Source organism: Pituophis catenifer, unplaced genomic scaffold (genome assembly GCF_029215685.1).
Source record: "Pituophis catenifer annectens isolate HBS135680 unplaced genomic scaffold, rPitCat1.0.hap2 SCAF_2, whole genome shotgun sequence".
In the NCBI taxonomy this organism is placed as follows: domain Eukaryota; kingdom Metazoa; phylum Chordata; class Lepidosauria; order Squamata; family Colubridae; genus Pituophis; species Pituophis catenifer.
In genome coordinates this window covers 150,011,665-150,031,084 of record NW_027256882.1, presented here as the reverse complement: position 1 = coordinate 150,031,084, position 19,420 = coordinate 150,011,665, and the positions used below count along the sequence as shown (strand labels likewise).

Here is a 19,420-nt window from a genome sequence, read left to right as displayed (position 1 = left end):
CTCTCTCTCTCTCTCTCGATCCCTCTCTCTCTCTCTCTCTCTCTCTCTGGAGAAGGCCATCATAGAAAACAATTAACTGAGCTCAGAACTGAAGAGTATATATATATATATTTTTTTTTTTAATTTGATTTATATGCCGCCCTTCTCCGGAGACTCAGGGCGGCTTACAATGTGCTCAGCAATAGCCTTCATACTTTTGTATATTTTATACAAAGTCAGCTTATTGCCCCCACAAACTGGGTCCTCATTTAACCTACCTTAGAAAGGATGGAAGGCTGAGTCAACCTTGAGCCTTGGAGAGATTCGAACCAGCAGTAAATTGCAGGCAGCTGTGTTAATAACAGGGTGCTTTAAACCACTGTAGTACCAAGGCTCTTCTATTCCAAACTGACTACATATGTTGAAAATTGGCACAGCCATTTTCTTTCCTTTGTCTTTTTTTTAAAATAAAGGTGATTTGGCAGAATTAAACCATACGTCATAATCCACCAAAGGAACAATTTTTAAAAGAAAGCCTTATGGCATTCTGATCTTTCTATCATACTCTGTCAAACTTGATCTATCATTCCTAATATAAAGCAAATGATGGTACAGAATCTTGAACTCTAATATTCAAGTACCTCCTAATCAATTCCATCTTTCAGTGAGATTCAAATCAAGGCATCATATTCTTCTTTCCCTGATATTAATTAGCATTGCCAAATAGACCTCAAAAATCATGCCTGGCATTATGGGGGGATTACAATGTTTCCATGTGGAATCAATTGCAATTGATTGGTGGGGCATTGTTAAGAAAAACAAGTATCTCTTCTTTAAACAATATCTCTAACATGGCCCAACAACAGCATTACCACATCTAATTGTAAGTCATGGTTTACCTTTCTGGTGCAGCTGCTTTCAATGAGCAACTGAAGGGTAGAAGAAAGGTTTTAAAAACAAAGACCTGTCAAACTCCAGTAACTTGCTAACAATGTAAAACATTTTTTCCTTGTCGGTTTTTGGTGCTTAGGTATTGGGAAGGCCATATTGTTTACCTGCTACAAAATCTTGGAATTGGATGGGTTCTAATTCAATGAAAGAAGAATCTAAAATAGACTTTTTTAAAAAAAAAAACAAACACCTGGTACATGTTTATACAAGTTATGACCTCTAGACGTGCAAATGGAAGCAATGAAATGTGATCTCATTTGCATCCCACCTTTGATAACAACCACTGCCTACTAATAAAATCCTTCCACTGTTTATCTGCTGTGTTTTCACATTCCTGATTTAGCAATGAAAAGACATCAAAATTAGGCAAGAAAAGAATGTGAGTGAATTTCTTCTTAGTCAGGCAATCTGCTTTGAAGCCCAGGTGTGCACGACAGATAGGCATTGTTGGATTCATTTATTAAACTATAGCAAGTGCAGGAAAGCACCGCACAAATATGCAATAATTATTCTCACCACAAACTGACAGTTCAAATGTTTCCACTTGACAATTTAAATTAAATAAGTACCATGGAGAGAGAGAGAGAAATATTTTTGATAACAAACATAATGATTTCTTACTAAATCTATCTTTGCTTGCTCAAATTCTTTCTTCTCTTTCCTTTGCTTTTCTGCATGCATCAGCTCCATTCTAAAATACTAGGAAAGGAAAAGGAAAAGGAAGGGGAAGAGAATTAATAATGTATCAAGGCATTCAACGATTACAAAGAACATTATCATAGCTTTCTGGTTAAAAAGAGGTCCTTGTTAATACTGTGCTTAAAGCACTGTTAACTCAAATAGTCACATCCTTTAAGAATGATTGCAAGGACTCAAAATTATATATGCACCCCAACAACACTTTTGTCTTGATTACGCTGCAACGGTCATGAATGTGAGGCCATAAAGTTGCTTTTTCAGTGCTGTGGTAACTTTGAACAGTTGCTAAATAAGGCACTTAAGCAAGGTCTACCTGTACACCCAAGAATACCTTATAAGCTATAACTCAAAGATAAAATTTCCCAGCAAAGATGAACAACCCCTGATGATATTTTATTCTTCGTGACCAGGAACAGATCATCTGTGTTTGTCCTATATGCTACTGCAGAGAGAGGAGGGAGAGAGAATCAGCTGCCTACCTCTTGATAAAGTTTAGGAGATTCAGGATGGAAACGCAATGCACGAAGGAACAACTGCCGAGCACTTTCTGATGACAGGCGGTCTTCCATCTCCCATTTTGCAGCCATGATCCACAAAGCTGATTAAAGAGACAGAAAAGGTTATTTAAGACAGCCAATACAGAATGGGGCATCAAACTAGAGGTCAACCCAAAAAGAAATGCTTAATCTTTGCTGTTTACAACAGCCAAGCAAGCATGGCCAAGGAAGAGGGAAGTTGTAACTCAGCAATGTGGGAAAGTCAGAGGTTCCTATTCCATGCTAGATAACGTTACGATGATTCCTAGACAAAATGATGCATTGTATACCCAATTTCATATTTCAGCATGGGTCATGTATGTTTCATTTCTGTAACACTTTTAGAATAGAATAACAGAGTTGGAAGGGACCTCGGAGGTCTTCTAGTCCAACCCCCTGCTTAGGCAGGAAACCCTACACCACTTCAGACAAATGGTTATCCAACATCTTCTTAAACACTTCCAGTGTTGTAGCATTCACAACTTCTGGAGGAAAGTTGTTCCACCGATTAATTGTTCTAACTGACAGGAAATTCCTCCTTAGCTCTAGGTTCTTTCTCTCCTTGATTAGTTTCTACCCATTGCTTGTTGTTCTACCCTGAGGTGCTTTGGAGAATAGCTTCGCTCCCTCTTCTTTGTGGCAGCCCCTGAGATATTGGAACACTGCTATCATGTCTCCCCTAGTCCTTCTTTTCATCAAACTAGACATACTCAGTTCCTGCAACCGTTCTTCATGTTTTAGTCTCCAGTCCCCTAATCATCTTTGTTGCTCTTCTCTGCACTCTTTCTAAAGTCTCAATGTCGTTTTTACATCGTGGCAACCAAAACTGGATGCAGTACCCCACGTGTGTCCTTACCAAGGCATTATAAAGTGGTATTAACACTTCACGTGATCTTGATTCTATCCCTCTGAATAAACAAATCCTTCTTGAAATACATTCGTGTCAAACCACTTCTGCAAAAGCCAGAATTATCAAAAATTCCCATTGTGTGTGTGTGTGTGTGTGTGTAAATAATGTGAAATTAAACCACATTTAAAACAATACAGGTAGTCCTTGACTTATAGCTGGCCACTTAGCAACCATTAAAAGTTACAACGGACCACCCCAAAAGATACTTACAATCCAGTTCCAAAGTTTGCAGCATCCTGTGATCACATGGCTATAATCTACCACAGATTTGTCAAAAGCTAGCGTTTACTTCCAGTTTGCAGCAAAAAAAGCCCCATGGTGAACAATACATTTTGCTTAATGACCACAGCGTTCATTTAACAGAACCACCAAACATTATACATTATAACATTGGGTCTAGTTCCATAATCTGCTTTATGACCATCACAACCATAATAGGTAGGCTTCATTATAGTCACATAGGCCTACCTGTAATTAAAAACATATAAAAAAAACCTCATACCCCAGATATCCTCAACTTCATCAACCAAGTTCTGTTTATATGTCCTAGGACTAGCAATTAAAAAGGTTTGTGCTTCTTGCAGGAAGAATTATGGACATGGAGATAATCCATGTACCTGGTTTGTTGGGATGAAGGGCTAACATGGAAGAAAACACCTTGCTCAGCTGTATTTTCTTGTTCTGTAAGGAAACAGAAAACATGATTGTAGTTAAGCATTTCAATATGAAACCAAATCATTTTCACTGCAGAGGATATGAATTTTCTTGATCTAACAGGAGTAGAGACAGATGCAAGCCTTCAATGGATTGAAGCAAGAATTGAACTCATTGTATCTATATTTCCCATAATTAAAATTGGGAATGATTGGGAACAATTAAATAGCACTAAATTTGGAAAGGAGAAGTAAAAGAAACAATATCCCTAATCATCCAGAAATGTACATATTCTCTTACTTCTTGGCAGATTGTATGAGTTAATTGACTTAGCTTAATTAACAAACAAACCAATTTTGACTCTACAATTTTCATATAGCCAAGACTCTCCAGCAATACTTTTGATATAATTTCCAGAAGAGAAAAAGGAATACTTTACTAACCGCGTAAGTCCCACAAACGGAGTATCAAAATTAAGTATCTTGTCCTGAATGTCTATTTGGCCCACAACTGATGGTTTTGCTTCCTGCCCTTAACTAATTCCTTTGGAGACCCAAAGCATTTTATACTGCAAATGCTACATTCAAGATGCATATTCCAATAAATGGGACAGTGCACTGCTGTATAAAAATTAAAAGGAGGAAGCTCAGTTCAAATAATAAAGTACAAATTGTTTACAAGAAAATTATATCCACTCACCCATTCCTTGCAAAATGCAATATGAGACAGCCACAGCTGAAGGTCATCCTGTTGAAGTGAGACAAAGGGAAAAAGAATCAGCTGAGAACTCATGACCACTCATTCATTCCAATGCTCTCTAGATCATCAGGAATTGGAAGGAAAAGAAAAAGGGAGGAAAAGAGACAAATAAAGCAAGCATTTTGAAATTAGAGATGCCTATACAGATACAAGTAGTCCTCAGCTTACCTACATTCGTTCAGTGACTATTCAAAATTACAGTGGTGCTGAAAAAATGAATGCAGGATCAATATTCAAAAGCTCCAGCCCCTGCTATCACACAATCACGATCCGGGCATTATAGCGCCCTGCTTGTGATTATAACATCACAGGGAACTGTGTGATCACCATTTGCAACCTTCCCTGCCAACTTCTGATAAGCAAAGTCATTGGGGAAGCCAACAGGAAAGGTCACAAATCGCTCTGGTAACTCACTCCTTCCTGTGTGACCTGCAGTGGATCTCCCAAACCCTTCCCCAGCCTCCCTTAACCCACAGGCAACCTATGCTGGGCTTCTCCAGTCCTTCTCCAATATCCCTTGACTCATGTGTTGCCTGTGCTAGGCCTCCCAAACTCACTCCACCTTCCCGCAATTCTTACCTGGGACTCCTGCCACTTTTTTTCTTTGCACCCTAGGAGAGAAACATTTGCCCCTACCTAGGATCGAACTCTTAACCTTCCAAATGGGAGGTGAGAGACTTCGCCATTAGGCCACTACGCCGCTCATGGAAAATATCTAACAATGTTTAGAATCTATATAGAAATTGCTGTACTTTAAAGCTTCCCTTCCATGCTTCACCCAGGTCTTGCTGGAAGGCAATCAATGCCATGTAACACTCCACAAAACAACTAAATGAAATTAAACTGCAATTCCCATCGCTCCTGTCATTCTGGGGAGGGAGGGTATTTACAGGTAGTCCTTGGGTTATGATGGCAATTGGGACCAGGATTGACGATACCAAGTGATGTAATCCAGGAAATCCCAGTTGCCATCATAACCCCAAGACATACAGGTGTTAAGTGGAAAGCAGTGGGAGTCCCAGGTAAGGAGCATGGGAATGCCCCCCCCAGGTGGGGGAGGTCCTGTGTTGGTCTCATGTAAATTGGGGAAGGGTATGCTATAGTGCTGCGTAAACACAAGGAGGCCAAGGGAAGACATGTGAGATCTGCACTAGTGCAGGGAGGCCAAGGGAAAGAGGGCATAGCAGAATGCACAGGAAAGCAAAGGTGGAATTACCAGAGCGACTTGCAAATTTCTCCTGTCCACTTCCCCATTGATTTTGCTTGTGGGAAGCTGGCAGGGAAGGTTGTAAATGGTGATCATGTGACTACAGGACACTGCAACTATTGTAAACACAATTTGATTGAAAACACCTGAATCATGATCATGTGACTGCAGGGATGCTGCAATGGCCAGAACTCTGAGGACCAGTTGCAAGTACCATTTGTTCATTCACAGCTTTAAACAGTCATTGAATAAGTGACTTGTAAGCAAGGACTACCTATATACCTGTATAATCCCGTGTCATATATTTTATAATGAAAAACAGGAAATTCAGTATTAAAAACTAGATACAGCCACTCCTCATTTAGCAGCTACCTTGTTTAGCAATTGTTCAAAACTACAATGGTAATAATAAAAAATAATCATTTTTCTGGCCAATGAGCTTACTTACTACCTAGCCAAATGTCATGTGCCTGCCAATAACACACACTGGTGAGCTGTACAAGAAAACTTTATCTAAATAAACATGGAGAGAGTGCATATGCTAATTTTTGATGTAGGTATCTGATTCACACATAAAGATGATTCTATTTGTTTATTTTTAATAGTATCCAAAAATTAGAAAAAAGCAATTTCTGTAATAACAATAGGTTTACCTTCCATTTTGTTGTAGCACGCTTGAAAACACCATGGATTCTTTGCACAATGGAATATTCAATCTCTTCTTTCTTAAATGAATATCCTATGCGCTAAAGGAAAAGAACAGATCTGTCACTGGTACAGATTTTAAAATCTCCATACGCTTTTTCAAATGATCAATCCCTGGGTAACTTACCAGTCTTCGTGTTTTAATCAGTTCCAAGAGGTTGATTTCATACTGCGAGAAAAAAGATCAACAATAATTCAAGGATTACCATGCTGAATAGATTGTCACTGTCAAGCTTTACATTTTTAGCATTTCTAGAACGTATAACAGTTACAAGTGAAGCACGCTGCCAATAACACAAGTGATTAATCAAGAATTACTCTAATCCCCCAATCCAATAAATTAATAGCAGTCATTTTTGAATGCTGATTCTTAGGCAGCCAAGTACTATCCACACTAATGAAGGTATTTGCAAGATAGAAGCCCAAGATTTACTGTCCTGGTCTTTCCTGGCAAGTATTAATACCATTTGGGAAACCCCAAAGTTTGCAGAAGGCTAAAAAGTACCGTATTTTCCGGCGTATAAGACGACTTTTTAACACATGAAAATCTTCTCAAAAGTCGGGGGTCGTCTTATACGCCGGGTGTCGTTCTCCTGTAACCAGGCAGACCAGCACGAAAGGCTCTGACGAGCCTTAAATGGCTCTGACGGTCCCAGCTCTGACGGTCGATCCCAGCTCTGACGATCCCAGCTGAGTTCCCTGCAACTCAGCTGGGATCGCCAGAAACCATGTAAAAGGAAAAAAGTCTTTTCCCTTTTACTCTGACGATCCCAGCTCTGACGATCCCAGCTGAGTTCCCTGCAACTCAGCTGGGATGGCCAGAGCCATGTAAAATATAAAAAGTTTCCCCCCTCCAGCTTGCTTACCTCAGCTGCTAGTCCCAACGCTTGCCTTGCTTCGCTTGCCTGAATCTATTCCATCAGCAATCAGCAATCAAGCAAGCAGGGAGTTGTGGACTTCAACTCCCAGAATTCCTCAGCCAGCAAAGCAAAGCTGGCTGAGGAATTCTGGGAGTTGAAGTCTACAAGTCTTAAAGTTGCCAAAGTTAGAGACCCCTGTTCTATTGGGTAAGTTTTTTTCCCCTTTGGGAGCTTTAAAAAAAATAGTCAATTGGTGTTTTTTTAGTTGTTCTTTTTTAGACCTAGCCATTTAAAGTTTAGGAAGTTTTAAATTTAGCTTTCATATAAAAATAAAAATAAAATAAAATAAAATAATATTTGTGCAGCTTTCTGAGATTTAGTGTGTTTCTGTAGTGTTTCACTCTAACTACACAAACACACAAAATCTCACAAAGCTGTATGTGGAATTTTGTGTGTGTAAAGTGTGAAAGTTGGTTTTTTGGACTTTTTGTGGCTGTGTGAGGTTCCTGCTTGTTGCAGGGGCCATTTTGGGTCTAGCACAGCTGCTTTTACATTGTGGGTGAGCCAGTTGTGTTGTGTTGTGTGTGTTTAGAGTGTGAAAGTTTTTTGGGGGGGCTTTTTGTGGCTGTGTGAGGTTCCTGCTTGTTGCAGGGGCCATTTTGGGTCTAGCACAGCTGCTTTTACATTGTGGGTGAGCCAGTTGTGTTGTGTGTGTGTAGAGTGTGAACGTTTTTGGGGGGGCTTTTTGTGGCTGTGTGAGGTTCCTGCTTGTTGCAGGGGCCATTTTGGGAATAGCACAGCTGCTTTTACATTGTGGGTGAGCCAGTTGTGTTGTGTTGTGTGTGTTTAGAGTGTGAAAGTTTTTTGGGGGGGCTTTTTGTGGCTGTGTGAGGTTCCTGCTTGTTGCAGGGGCCATTTTGGGTCTAGCACAGCTGCTTTTACATTGTAGGTGAGCCAGTTGATGTTTTTTAATTTTTATTTGGTGTGCATTGGAAGAGGGGTAGTCTTATATGGCGAGTATAGCCCAAACCCTATATTTTAACAGGAAAAGTTGGGGGTCGTCTTATACGCCCAGTCGTCTTATACGCCGGAAAATACAGTAAATGGAATGAGAGGATCAACCAGCAGTCTCAAAAGATACTATGTGATCAACAGCCTGATCAAAAATACAGGTAGTCCTCAACTTACAACAGTTCATTTAGTGACCATTCAAAGTTACAACAGCACTGAAACAAGTGACTTATGACCATTTTTCACACTTATGACCATTGCAGCATTCCCCATGGTCACATGATTTACACTGGGATGCTTGTCAACTGGTTCATATTTATGACGGTCGCAGTGTCCTGGGGTCATGTGAACACTTTTTGCAACTTTCTGACAAGCAGAGACAATGGGGAAGCCAGATTCACTTAACCATGTTACGGTACTAATTTAACAACTGCAGTGATTCACTTAACAAATGTGGCAAGAAAAGTCGTAAAATGGGGCAAAGCTCACTTAACAAATTTCTCACTTGACAACATAAATTTTGGGCTCAATTGTGGTCATAAGTTGAGGACCACCTGCAATTCACACTGTAAGATGTAGTTGTTACCCCCATTTATAATCATTTGGCATTCTAAAATAAAGAAATGTTATCAATTCAGCTTTGTTCTGAAACAGAACAAAGTATCTGTTTGTAAACAGAATGTATTGTTCAGGTTACTCACCTGCTTAGATCCTCATGCTTTGTTTGTTTTATTAAATTTATATATTGTCCATGTCCCCAAGAGATTCTCTACTTAACTGCTTCCCCAAAGGGGAGGGAGGGGAGAATATAACAAGGTCTACCCATCATTCCCTTGCAGGGAAGCTTTGCTCCGCTTTCCTCAATCTACTTCCATCAGTCTGCAGCGTGGCTCATTTGTATGAACGAATGTACATTTTCTGTATTCCTCTCCTTACATTTAATGTAATATTATTTTTTCCAATTAATAATCTATTAGGCCTGCCACATCTCAAATAATCTATTTTTTATAGGGAAGGATCATAGCTGAGTGACAAGTAATCCCTTCATAAGCTCCCAGTGAAATACCTCTAGGTAGGACTGAAAGCCTGGAGAATAGTAACGCTAAGCAATATTCAGCAAAGTGGGTCAACGGCTTGGCTTGGTGCAGGTTTCTTACATTGTTAACACACCTTCAGATCTTGCTGAATTCCAAACAGTCCTAGCAAACATGGAATCAGAACCAAATTCAACAACAATCTGATGAGTCACACATTACCCACTCCAATATAGCTGCTTTCTCCTACCTCCTGTCTTCATTTATGTACATAGTCCTCACGACCACAACTGAGCCAAATATTAATGTTGTGACACATTTGTTAAGTGAGTTTGGCCCCATTTTACAATCTTTCTTGCAACAATTGTTAAGTGACACACCACAGTTGCTAAGTTAGCAACACGGTTGTTAAGTGAATCTGGCTTCCCCATTGACTTTGCTTGTCAGTAGGTTGCAAAAGGTGATCACATGACCTTGGGACACAGCAACCGTCTTAAGCATGAACCAGTTGCCAAGCATCTGAGTTTTGATCACATGTCCATGGGGATACTGCAATGGTCATAAGTGTGAAAAATGGTCATAAGTGATTATGAGCCCTGGTAACACAGTGGTTAGAATGCAGTACTGCAGGCTACTTCTGCTGACTGACTGCAATTTGGCAGTTTGCTTAGAGAGGGCTATAAAGCACTGTGAAGCAGTATATAAGTCTAAGTGCTATTGCTAAGTCACTTTTTTCAGTGCCATTGCATCTTCAAATGGTCACTAAGTGAACTGCTGTAAGTCAAGAACTACCAGTATAGACCCTTCATCAATTATACACAAAATTTGCTTTTAGAGTGACAGGAGGCAACATTCTCTCAAATTTATGACAAACCAAGCATTTGTGCACAAATCTATGAACAAACTGCAAATATAGGCAACAGAAAAATGTTGAAATGTTTACATACTTCTTAGTTAAAATACAGAAGCTGGAAAATGGATCAGTATGTCATATACACACTTGAAAGTTGTGCCTTAAAGTCATTTTAGATTGCTGAACCCATACAACCTGCTCCCTGCACTTTTCTTGGCAGAATTTTTCAAAAGTGACCTGCCAGTTCCTTCTTTTTAACATGAGAAGTGACTGGCCCAAAGTCACCGGGTGGCTTTGTGGCTAAGGAAAGACTAGACCTCCTAGTTTCTAACCTGATGCTTTAACCACTGCACCAAAGTAGATCCATATGCTTACTGATTATACTATAAACCTGCTAGCCACTGATACTTGCAATCAATATTCTGTAAGCATTTTAAATTCTTCTTCTTCTTCTTCTTCTTCTTTTTTTTTTTTTTTTGCAATTTGAAATTATGATGGAAGGAAAAATAAAGAAAAGTGTTATGTAAAAAAGCATTGAGATAGACCTTTGTCTCATTTTTTCTCATGCTTCCTTTCCTTTTCTAGATGCATTCTGAATTTAATTCAATTTATTAAACCTGTTTTGGAGGAAGGAGGGAAATTAAACCTTGGCAGGGGAGTGCTCCTTCCTGAGCTGAAGGCTCTGAGGACCAGGGCCGGTCAGCTACCACTTCAAAGGTAAGGAAGGATTGCTGTCTGCCTTCTGTCCCAAACTCTCCCAGGCATAAATTAGCTGCTTTGGCTTAACTCAGCAGTGATGCTTCCTTGGTGCTACTGCAGCACAGACTGAATCCCTGCTCAGTCCCTGGCAGTACCAAGCAACCCGCACAGATGTCTTAAACTGAGGCAATAACTTTGTACAGGACTTGTTGCAAGTTCAGAGTTTTACATGCCTAATTATTATCATTCTTCAAATGTAATGTTGTGTGCCCTCCACTTTTACTATGTATATGTGTTTCCTTAGTATGCATGCACATGCATGCACACCTTGGAGGGAACAAAGCTGGTGGTGATGAATATTAGGAAAATAAAGTTCAAAACATTTGGGTGGGAGGGGAGGTTTGGGAAATTATTTTATTGCTCTAAACCTGCACTGAAGATATATAACTTTGTTGCAGTAAAGATCAGCAAAGTTATGAATACCACAAAATTTGAGATTGGAGTCATTTGCCTTAACATCCTAAAGACAGGATGTAATAGAGTTCTGAAATAGGTCAGAACCTACAGATATTGCAGATTATGCAAAAAAACACCTATCTAAATCTAAAGCTGACAACATAGGACAGAGGTCTTCAAACTTGGCAGCTTTAAAACTTGTGGATTTCAACTCCCAGAATTCTCCAGCTAGCATAGCTTAAGCATAGCTTTAAGACTTGTGGACTTCAACTCCCAGAATTCTGGGAGTTGAAGTCCACAAGTCTTAAAGCTGCCAAGTTTGAAGACCTCTGACATAGGATATAGGGTCTCCTGCTTGAGCAGGTGGTTGGACTAGAAGAGCTCCAAAGTCCCTTCCATCTCCATTATTCTGTTATCAATATAGGTAGTCCTCAACTTACAACCATTTGTTTAATGACCACTCAAAGTTACAATGACAGTGCAAAAAGTGCAATTTTTACACTTACAACTTTTGCAGCGTTCCCATGTTCACGTGATCAAAATTCAGGCATGTATTTATAACAGTTGCACAGGTCATGTGATCAACATTATTCTTCCCAGCCAGCTTCCAACAAGCAAAATCATTGGGGAAAGCCAGATTTGCTTAATGACCGCATGATTCTCTTAACAACTGCAGTGATTTGCTTAACAACTGTGACAAAAAAGTTGTAAAATGAGGCACAACTTACTTAACAACTGCCTTCCTTAGAAAAAGAAATGTTGGGCTCAATTGTGGTCATAAATTGAGGACTACCTATATGCATTCTCCCTACTGATCTCCAAATTTCTTAAACTTTAAATAAAAAAGTCATGCAAAATAGCCTGAATTTACAATAGTTTTCAATTTTCCTAAAATCTCATGAAATATAATTGATTTCAATTATGTTTTCTATTTTCCAAAATGTAAATGCTTTGGGAGGTTCCTGTGACATCATCAGAACTAATGGAAAGACTGTTTACCTTTCCCCTAAGTAACATTTTATCGCATCCCATTGCAGGTTCACTTGAAGAAAGAAACAATTTAAAGTAGTTAGAGGCAGAATAAACAATGTATCATAGATGTATTCATATCAACAGATAAAAATACACAGAAAAAGATCTGTGTGAGAAAACTACCTGTATATAACTAATGAAATCCTTCTTATGAAGTGCTCTCCGCTGTATCTTATATTCAAGAGCTGAGACCTTCTTAATGACAGCCCTGCAAAAATGAAGGCAGAATTCTTTCGTAAATTCTGATTCATATTAATAGTAGCTTTAACTGTTCTGTCGTGTCTGATTTTTGGCAACTTTATAGGCAAATGCTGTCCATGCTACCCTGTCAAGCACAGCTTCTTTCAATTGTTGGAGCTGATGGAATTTTTTTTATGCAGCTAATTCCCCTGGACAAGTTGTGGTGTAACATAGGTGGAAGATGGAAGGGTACCCACATATAAATACAGGTTGTCCTCGACTTATAACAGTTCATTTTGTGACCGTTCAAAGTTACAATAGCACTGAAAAAAATGACATGACTGTTCACACTTACAACCATTGCACCATCCCCATAGTCATGTGATTCAAGTGCTTGGCAACTGGTTCACATTTATGACAGTTTCAGTGTCGGGGGGGGGGGGAGGGCTGTGATGATCTTTTGTGACCTTCTAACAAGCTAAGTTCCTGGGCAAGCCAGATTCACTTAACAACCGTGTTACTAACTTAACAACTGCCGTGACTCCATTAACAATTCTGGCAAGCAAGGTCATAAAATGGGGCAAAACTCCCTTAAGTGTCTCACTTAGCAACAGACATTTGAGGCTCAATTGCGGCATAAGTCGAGGACCACCTGTATATATAGGACTTTTAGGATGTCCATCAAGAAGCCTTTAAGAAGCCTCCCTTAAAGTGGTCTTATGCATTTGTATTGGGACTAAAAGAAATGCCAATCCACCTGGAAGACACAAGATTGGAGAAGGGGGTATAAAGCCACGCTTGTGATGGTTTATTCTTAATCAGAAAGGTGTCACTGCAATGTCCACAAGAAAAAAAATTGGTTACAGAATTATAGATGTCAACTGGTGCCAATTTTTTGGAGATTATCTATAACGATTTTTGGAAAAATACATTTACTCACATACTTATTGGCTCTCCACTCATGTAAATTAGGGAGTGACCCTAACGGCTTGAGATCATGTATTTTCATAACAGGGATGTTATTATTCACGATTAATGTCAGTATTATTTTTAATTTATTATGTCTATTGCTGGTCGATGACCGTAATAAAGTTTATATTCTATTCTTAATCAGAAAGATAATGCTGCAAGTAGAAGCGTCTAGGGCAGAGGTCCCCAAACTTAGCGACTGTAAGACTTGTGGACTTCAACTCCCAGAATTCCCCAGCCAGCATAGCTGGCTGGGGAATTCTGGGAGTTGAAGTCCACAAGCCTTAAAGTTGCCAAGTTTAGAGGTCCCTGGTCTAGGGTCTCCTTCCACCTTCTCACCCTTCCCTAGTTATTGTGAACGCCCCGCTTCCAGACCTCCGCTTTTTACCTGACTTCCTTACGAGTGAACAGCCCGACTCTCTCCAACTGCTCTAGCTCCGGAATTCGGTCCTCGATGCGTTCTTCGATCCTCTCAGCCATAACCAGCAAAAAGCGAGAAGCGTAGCTCTAAGCCGGACCGAAACCCACGTGGAGCGCTCGCCCTCCGCTTCCTGTAGCGACCAGCCAGCTACCTCGAAGGGCTGGGCCTCTCCTTTCCCTTCCGTCTACAGCGGCGCGGGATTCCCGATGCTTCCACCTTGCGGCTCCTGGAATAATTGCAGCCTTTTTGGTTTCGGACGGGGGGGGGGAATAACAGGGATACGCCGTCTGTGCTGCATGTTGGCTATAAGTTATTAGGAAAAAGAAAAATACTTGTTCCAAAGAATGGCAGTAAAATTCGAAATGGGAACAACCCAGCTGTACCATCCAGGGTAATTATCTGTTTGGGATGGAGGAGATTTTCGCGGTCCCACCAGCGCTTGAATTTGGGACTTTCTCTGTACTATTAACAGAATTGAGAGAGTGTGAGGGGATCGATCGTTAATGCTTTGCTTAGAAAACTCGCTTTCTTAACAGGAAGAAAATGGCATACCAGTGAGATGTTTTCCACTTCCAGCTTTGTGTTTCTGAGTGTCAAAACCCTGTTTGGTTTATGCACTGCTGCAGTTGTAGGCTAGGAGCAAACGTCGCATCCATTGTAGTCAATTTATCTCACGATAGAGAGAATCAGAAGGAACCCATGCCAGGTAAAGCAGAATAAAATCCATGTTGGTTGTCTGGATCTGCTTGAGGAAGATAAGCAAGAGGCTTTCTGATCATATAAAACACAGATTTGAGAAAGTACTTGGACAAACCAATAGCCACAGAATTTTAATACAGGTAGCCAGCGATTTATACCACAATTGAATCCAAAATTTCCATTGCTAAACCAGTCAATTGTCAAGTGAGTTTTGCCTCATTTTATGACCTTTCTTGCCACAGTTGTTAAGTAGATCACTGCAATTGTTAAGTTAGTAACACAGCTGAAAATTCAGCACCTGAATTTTGATCGCAGGGATGCTGCAACAGTTGTAAGTGTGGAAAAAGTCATAGGTCACTTTTTTCAGTGCTGTTGTAACTTCAGACAGTCACTAAATGAATGATTTAGTGGTCAAGGACTATCTACATATTTTCCCTGCTACGGTTGTTTCACTGATTCAAGTGGCCATATTATTTCCACAATAATAAATTATCCATAATTAATATGATTAACAAATATCCCAATTCAATAAACATTTTTTCCATTATTTATTTACTCATAAATTTTTGTAATGCCAGATATGTACCGGTATATGTTTTCTATGTAATATTATGCAACATGCTTCACTAAATTTGTTTAATTGTTTATATTCATATGTTTTCTGTATTACAATACATTGCAATGCCGGCCAACTGGCCACTAAAACTGTGTGTGAATACTTCTCAGAATTTTAACAATTCCATAACGGGGGCATAGTTTTCATCATAGCAAAGTTGAAACCATTCTATATGATCCATAATTGTTAGAAAGAAAGCAATACAGGCAGAACAATATAATCTTAAAAGTGTTCCATTCTCGAAGTTCATAAAAGCAAATTGCTGAAACAGAGACAATGAGCAACAACCAAGAAGTTGAAAATGCTGGGACAAATATATGGATGATGTTATATATCTAAATATATAGCACCTGAGAACTGGGAAGAATATTCTGCTTCTAGTTATCTTAACACAATTAACATTATGGACTGTCAAAAGTATTCAGACCTGAGTAACAAATGCAGTGTATGTAGCAGGCAAGAAAGAACTTGATTTGTAAGAACCCTGCTCAGTAGATTTGGAATGCAAACTAAAATGCAACTTGACATGTCTTTTGTTCCTGCCTCCTTCAGAAAATCTCCTGTAAATGTTTCCCATGTGCCCCTAAGTTCACCATTTGAACATATAACAAAAAATTAATAGTTGAAGGATCCTTTTTTTTAAAGTAGCAGAGACTAAGGTCTTAGACAAAGGAATAATGACTAGATGGCAGTAGCTGTTCTTCATTCGTTATTGTTATTACAATGTTTTAACCACATATTAATTTTAGAATAGTTTTTCTATCTTGGGCAAATGTATCAAGACCTTTATGATATTTACAGTACAAATTCTTGTAAAGTACATCTATCTACTGCTCTAAGCTTCTACCAAAATATGGGTCCATAGTCAAATAAATATGAATAATCTGTATTAATCTGCATCAGAATGATAACTTTAACCCATTTGAATGTAATATAAACTATTTCAAGACATCACATTTTATATTAAGAGAAATAAAAATTTAACTATTTTTCCACTACAAGAATTAGTGGCCCAATATCCTTAAATAATCACATAAACAGAGTTCTGTTATTGCCCAGTATCTTCTTTATAAAATCTCCTTGTGCTTCAAGAAGAAACATCAGGTAATCTCTAGTCAAAACATGCTTCTCTACCAACAGCAGTTTCAAAGAGGCAACACTAAAATACTCTAAAGCAGTAAATGTATGGAAAAAATATTCTAGAAAATGATGTGTCTTATTTAGTTAAACTAGCAAGCTTTGTGTTTATATCAGCAGCAATCTATAACACAAGTTTTTGAATTTTTATTCTGACAAATAGCTAGGTCCAAAAATTGTGGGATTTTTCTCCTTTTGAAGAGACTAGATTTCAGATCTTACATAATATACTACTATATATTAACAACTTGAGCATGAATTTTTATGAGTCATCTTTCTTATTATTCATTCAGACCCAAAATTAACTGTGCCTTAGTTCCATCTGGAGGACAACTATGTAGGCGAATCATTTTCTATAGGTTATGACGTCAATTTTCCCTTAAATACCAATCAAATATCATTCATGTATTAACTGCTGAAATACAGGATGCAATCTTATAGCTATTTAAATGAGTGAAGTTTTCACTGAATTCAGTAAAATGTACTTGTAAGATTTTATCTCTCATATTAGCTACAAATGAATTAAGCCAGAGACCTGTTATTTTATCTATTCATTAATATTAATTTATATTAGAAAATTTTATGTTCTGTTAATCTACATGGAAACAGTAATTTTTCCCTCTTGCTCCTAAACCTTTAACTTAAATATTAAGTTGCCAATCCTATCCTTTTCACTATAATTCCCACTTAAGTATCTAAAATTAATCTTCCAATTCCAATGCCAATAAAAGACCTGTTATGTAATCGAAATAATGAATGTTTGGAACTATCCCAATGTCTGGGAATTTCCATGGAAAACAAATTTTTACTATCAATACATAAATTAGTTGATTACACTGTTTTTTTACATTGGAGAAAATGGAAATTTTTGAGTTATATTCTCATAATATCAAGTCAAGACAGCTGGTTTGCTGTACTGTGGGGGTTAAGACAACAGGATAAAAACAAGCATACAAAGCCAGCTGGATGACCTTGAGCAGTTCTCTCTCGGCCCTGGGAAGCAGATAAGGACTACCCATGTCTGAAAAATCTTGGCATGAAAACTAGTCCAGGAATTAAAAACTGTCTCAAAGGAACACACATTAAAAAAAGAAAAAAAACCTCATTGGTTTCTAAAATGGATGGTAAAAAGGTCCTGAATCAGGCAGATGGCATATTTATTTCTTGGAAATCTATCCCACCTTCCTCCAAGAGCTCGAAGTGACACACACTGCACCTCCTACACTAATTTTCTTTACAAGTCAATGAGGTAAATTAGGCTGAAACAAATTGTCTGAAGACTCAACGATTCCCTCAGGCAAGTATGGACTGTAGTCCAGCCTCTTAAAAACTAGAGAATGATAGGTGACATTTATTGTATTACAAGCTTGATCAAAACTGTTTGCTGCTTTTATTTCTTATCATGTATTAATTAGCTGCAGTCACTCTAGGTAAGAGGTCCATTGAACACAACAAATTTATTATGGAGCACAGTAAAAACATCTGAATGTTTTATTATGCGGGTATCCAAAAGCTCAACCCTGTTGACAATTTAATTTCATAAACATAGTGAGCAATCACATCGCTTCCATAGAATTTCATTAGGACAAACTCAAAGAGCCTTGATAGTACAGGGGTTTAGTGCACCCTGTTATTAACACAGCTGCCTGCAATTTCTGCTGGTTCGAATCTCTCCAAGGCTCAAGGTTGACTCAGCCTTCCATCCTTTCTAAGGTAGGTGAAATGAGGACCCAGTTTGTGGGGGCAATAAGCTGACTTTGTATAAATATACAAAAGTATGAAGGCTATTGCTTAACGCATTGTAAGCCGCCCTGAGTCTCCGGAGAAGGGCGGCATATAAATCAAATTAAAAAAAAAAAAAAGCATAGCCTGCATTTGTTTATTTACTTTTTATTTATTCTTTATTTATTCTTCCAATGTGTTTGTTTCATACTCTAAAAAGAACAGCTACGTTATGGTAGTTTGATCATTATCAATAGTTCACCTGCACAAGACAGAAATTACATCCTTTTAACAATTTTGTGACATGTAAGTTGTTTTATTTAAATTTGCATTTGGCTTGTGTCTCGGAGATCTTGTGAGGAGAAACATTTTGCACCTTTCAAGCTTCGTAGCATCAATGGCTAAGGAATAACCTTTACATATAACGTCCATCACTTTTGAAGGTTAGAAAGGGCTCAAAAGATGATTTTTTTCCCCGCTCAGCGTATTTTTGTTTTCACCAGACAATGGAAGGAAAGACGCGTTAAACGCTATCCTGCAACTAGAATATGTTCGCAAGAGGGAGTGGAGGGGAAAAAAAAGACGATCATCGATCGTTCCCAACGAGACATTAATTTCTACTGGTAGAATTTGACCAAGAGATAAGATCTCAAAGATGGCACCCCAAACTACCCTCCCGCAGCACGTGTAGGACCAGCTCTACTAGCGCGTGATCGCTTTTCCGCGCGCTCAGATTTTCAAAACCGTTCCGCGAAGACACGGACGGAATTTTCACGCCGCCGTTTGCCGCCGCTTCTCTTAGCAATCCGACACGCGTCGCTGGTTCGAAGAAGAGCAAACCCAGACCTCCAAGTCGCGTTCTTTCCCATCATGCACTCCGGGGTGGTGGTGGGGGGGGGGTGGAGGAGGAAGGAAGAGACGAAGCAGCAACAGCTTCGTTTTCCCGCGAATTCAGTTCAAAGGAAGAGCGAGGGGGAGGGGAAAAGGGAAGCTCCCGGCGGTGAAGCGCGCGGTCCAACCAAACTCTTGCAGAATCATTCTGCCGTCATGGCTGGGCGGGATCTCCGTCGGCCAATAAAGCGGGACGGCGCCATCGCGGGAGCCAGTAGGAAGGCGGCGGAGGGGGCGGGAGCGGCGGTGGCGGCGCCGTCGGGTTTGGCTGGGCGGAGAGGGCGCTTGAGGAGAAACCGAGCGGGGCTACTCCGAAAGAGTTGAAGCGCTTCCACTTCCTCCTCGCCACCTCACCTTCGCGAGCGCTCCTGCGCCCTTTTCCCCTCTCGCGGTCGGTCCGCACCTGCCGTCCGGCTCCCGCCCCGCAGGAAAAAGGCCTC

At 39.5% G+C, this 19,420-nt stretch overlaps 1 protein-coding gene across 1 annotated transcript in view; it reads right to left on the bottom strand.

Annotated features, from left to right (window-relative positions):
* The window catches only part of UTP6 (UTP6 small subunit processome component), a 31,052-nt gene extending 17,039 nt beyond the window's left edge, over positions 1-14,013 (bottom strand). The window contains exons 1-8 of the mRNA XM_070934812.1: positions 13,883-14,013; positions 12,469-12,553; positions 6,528-6,569; positions 6,349-6,441; positions 4,429-4,476; positions 3,693-3,756; positions 2,109-2,227; positions 1,552-1,629 (exon numbers count right to left, since the gene is read on the bottom strand). Of these exons, the coding sequence (XP_070790913.1) occupies positions 1,552-1,629; positions 2,109-2,227; positions 3,693-3,756; positions 4,429-4,476; positions 6,349-6,441; positions 6,528-6,569; positions 12,469-12,553; positions 13,883-13,974 (621 nt within the window). The 5' untranslated portion in view covers positions 13,975-14,013. The remainder of the gene's footprint in view (positions 1-1,551; positions 1,630-2,108; positions 2,228-3,692; positions 3,757-4,428; positions 4,477-6,348; positions 6,442-6,527; positions 6,570-12,468; positions 12,554-13,882) is intronic.
* Between the last annotated feature and the right edge of the window lie 5,407 nt (positions 14,014-19,420).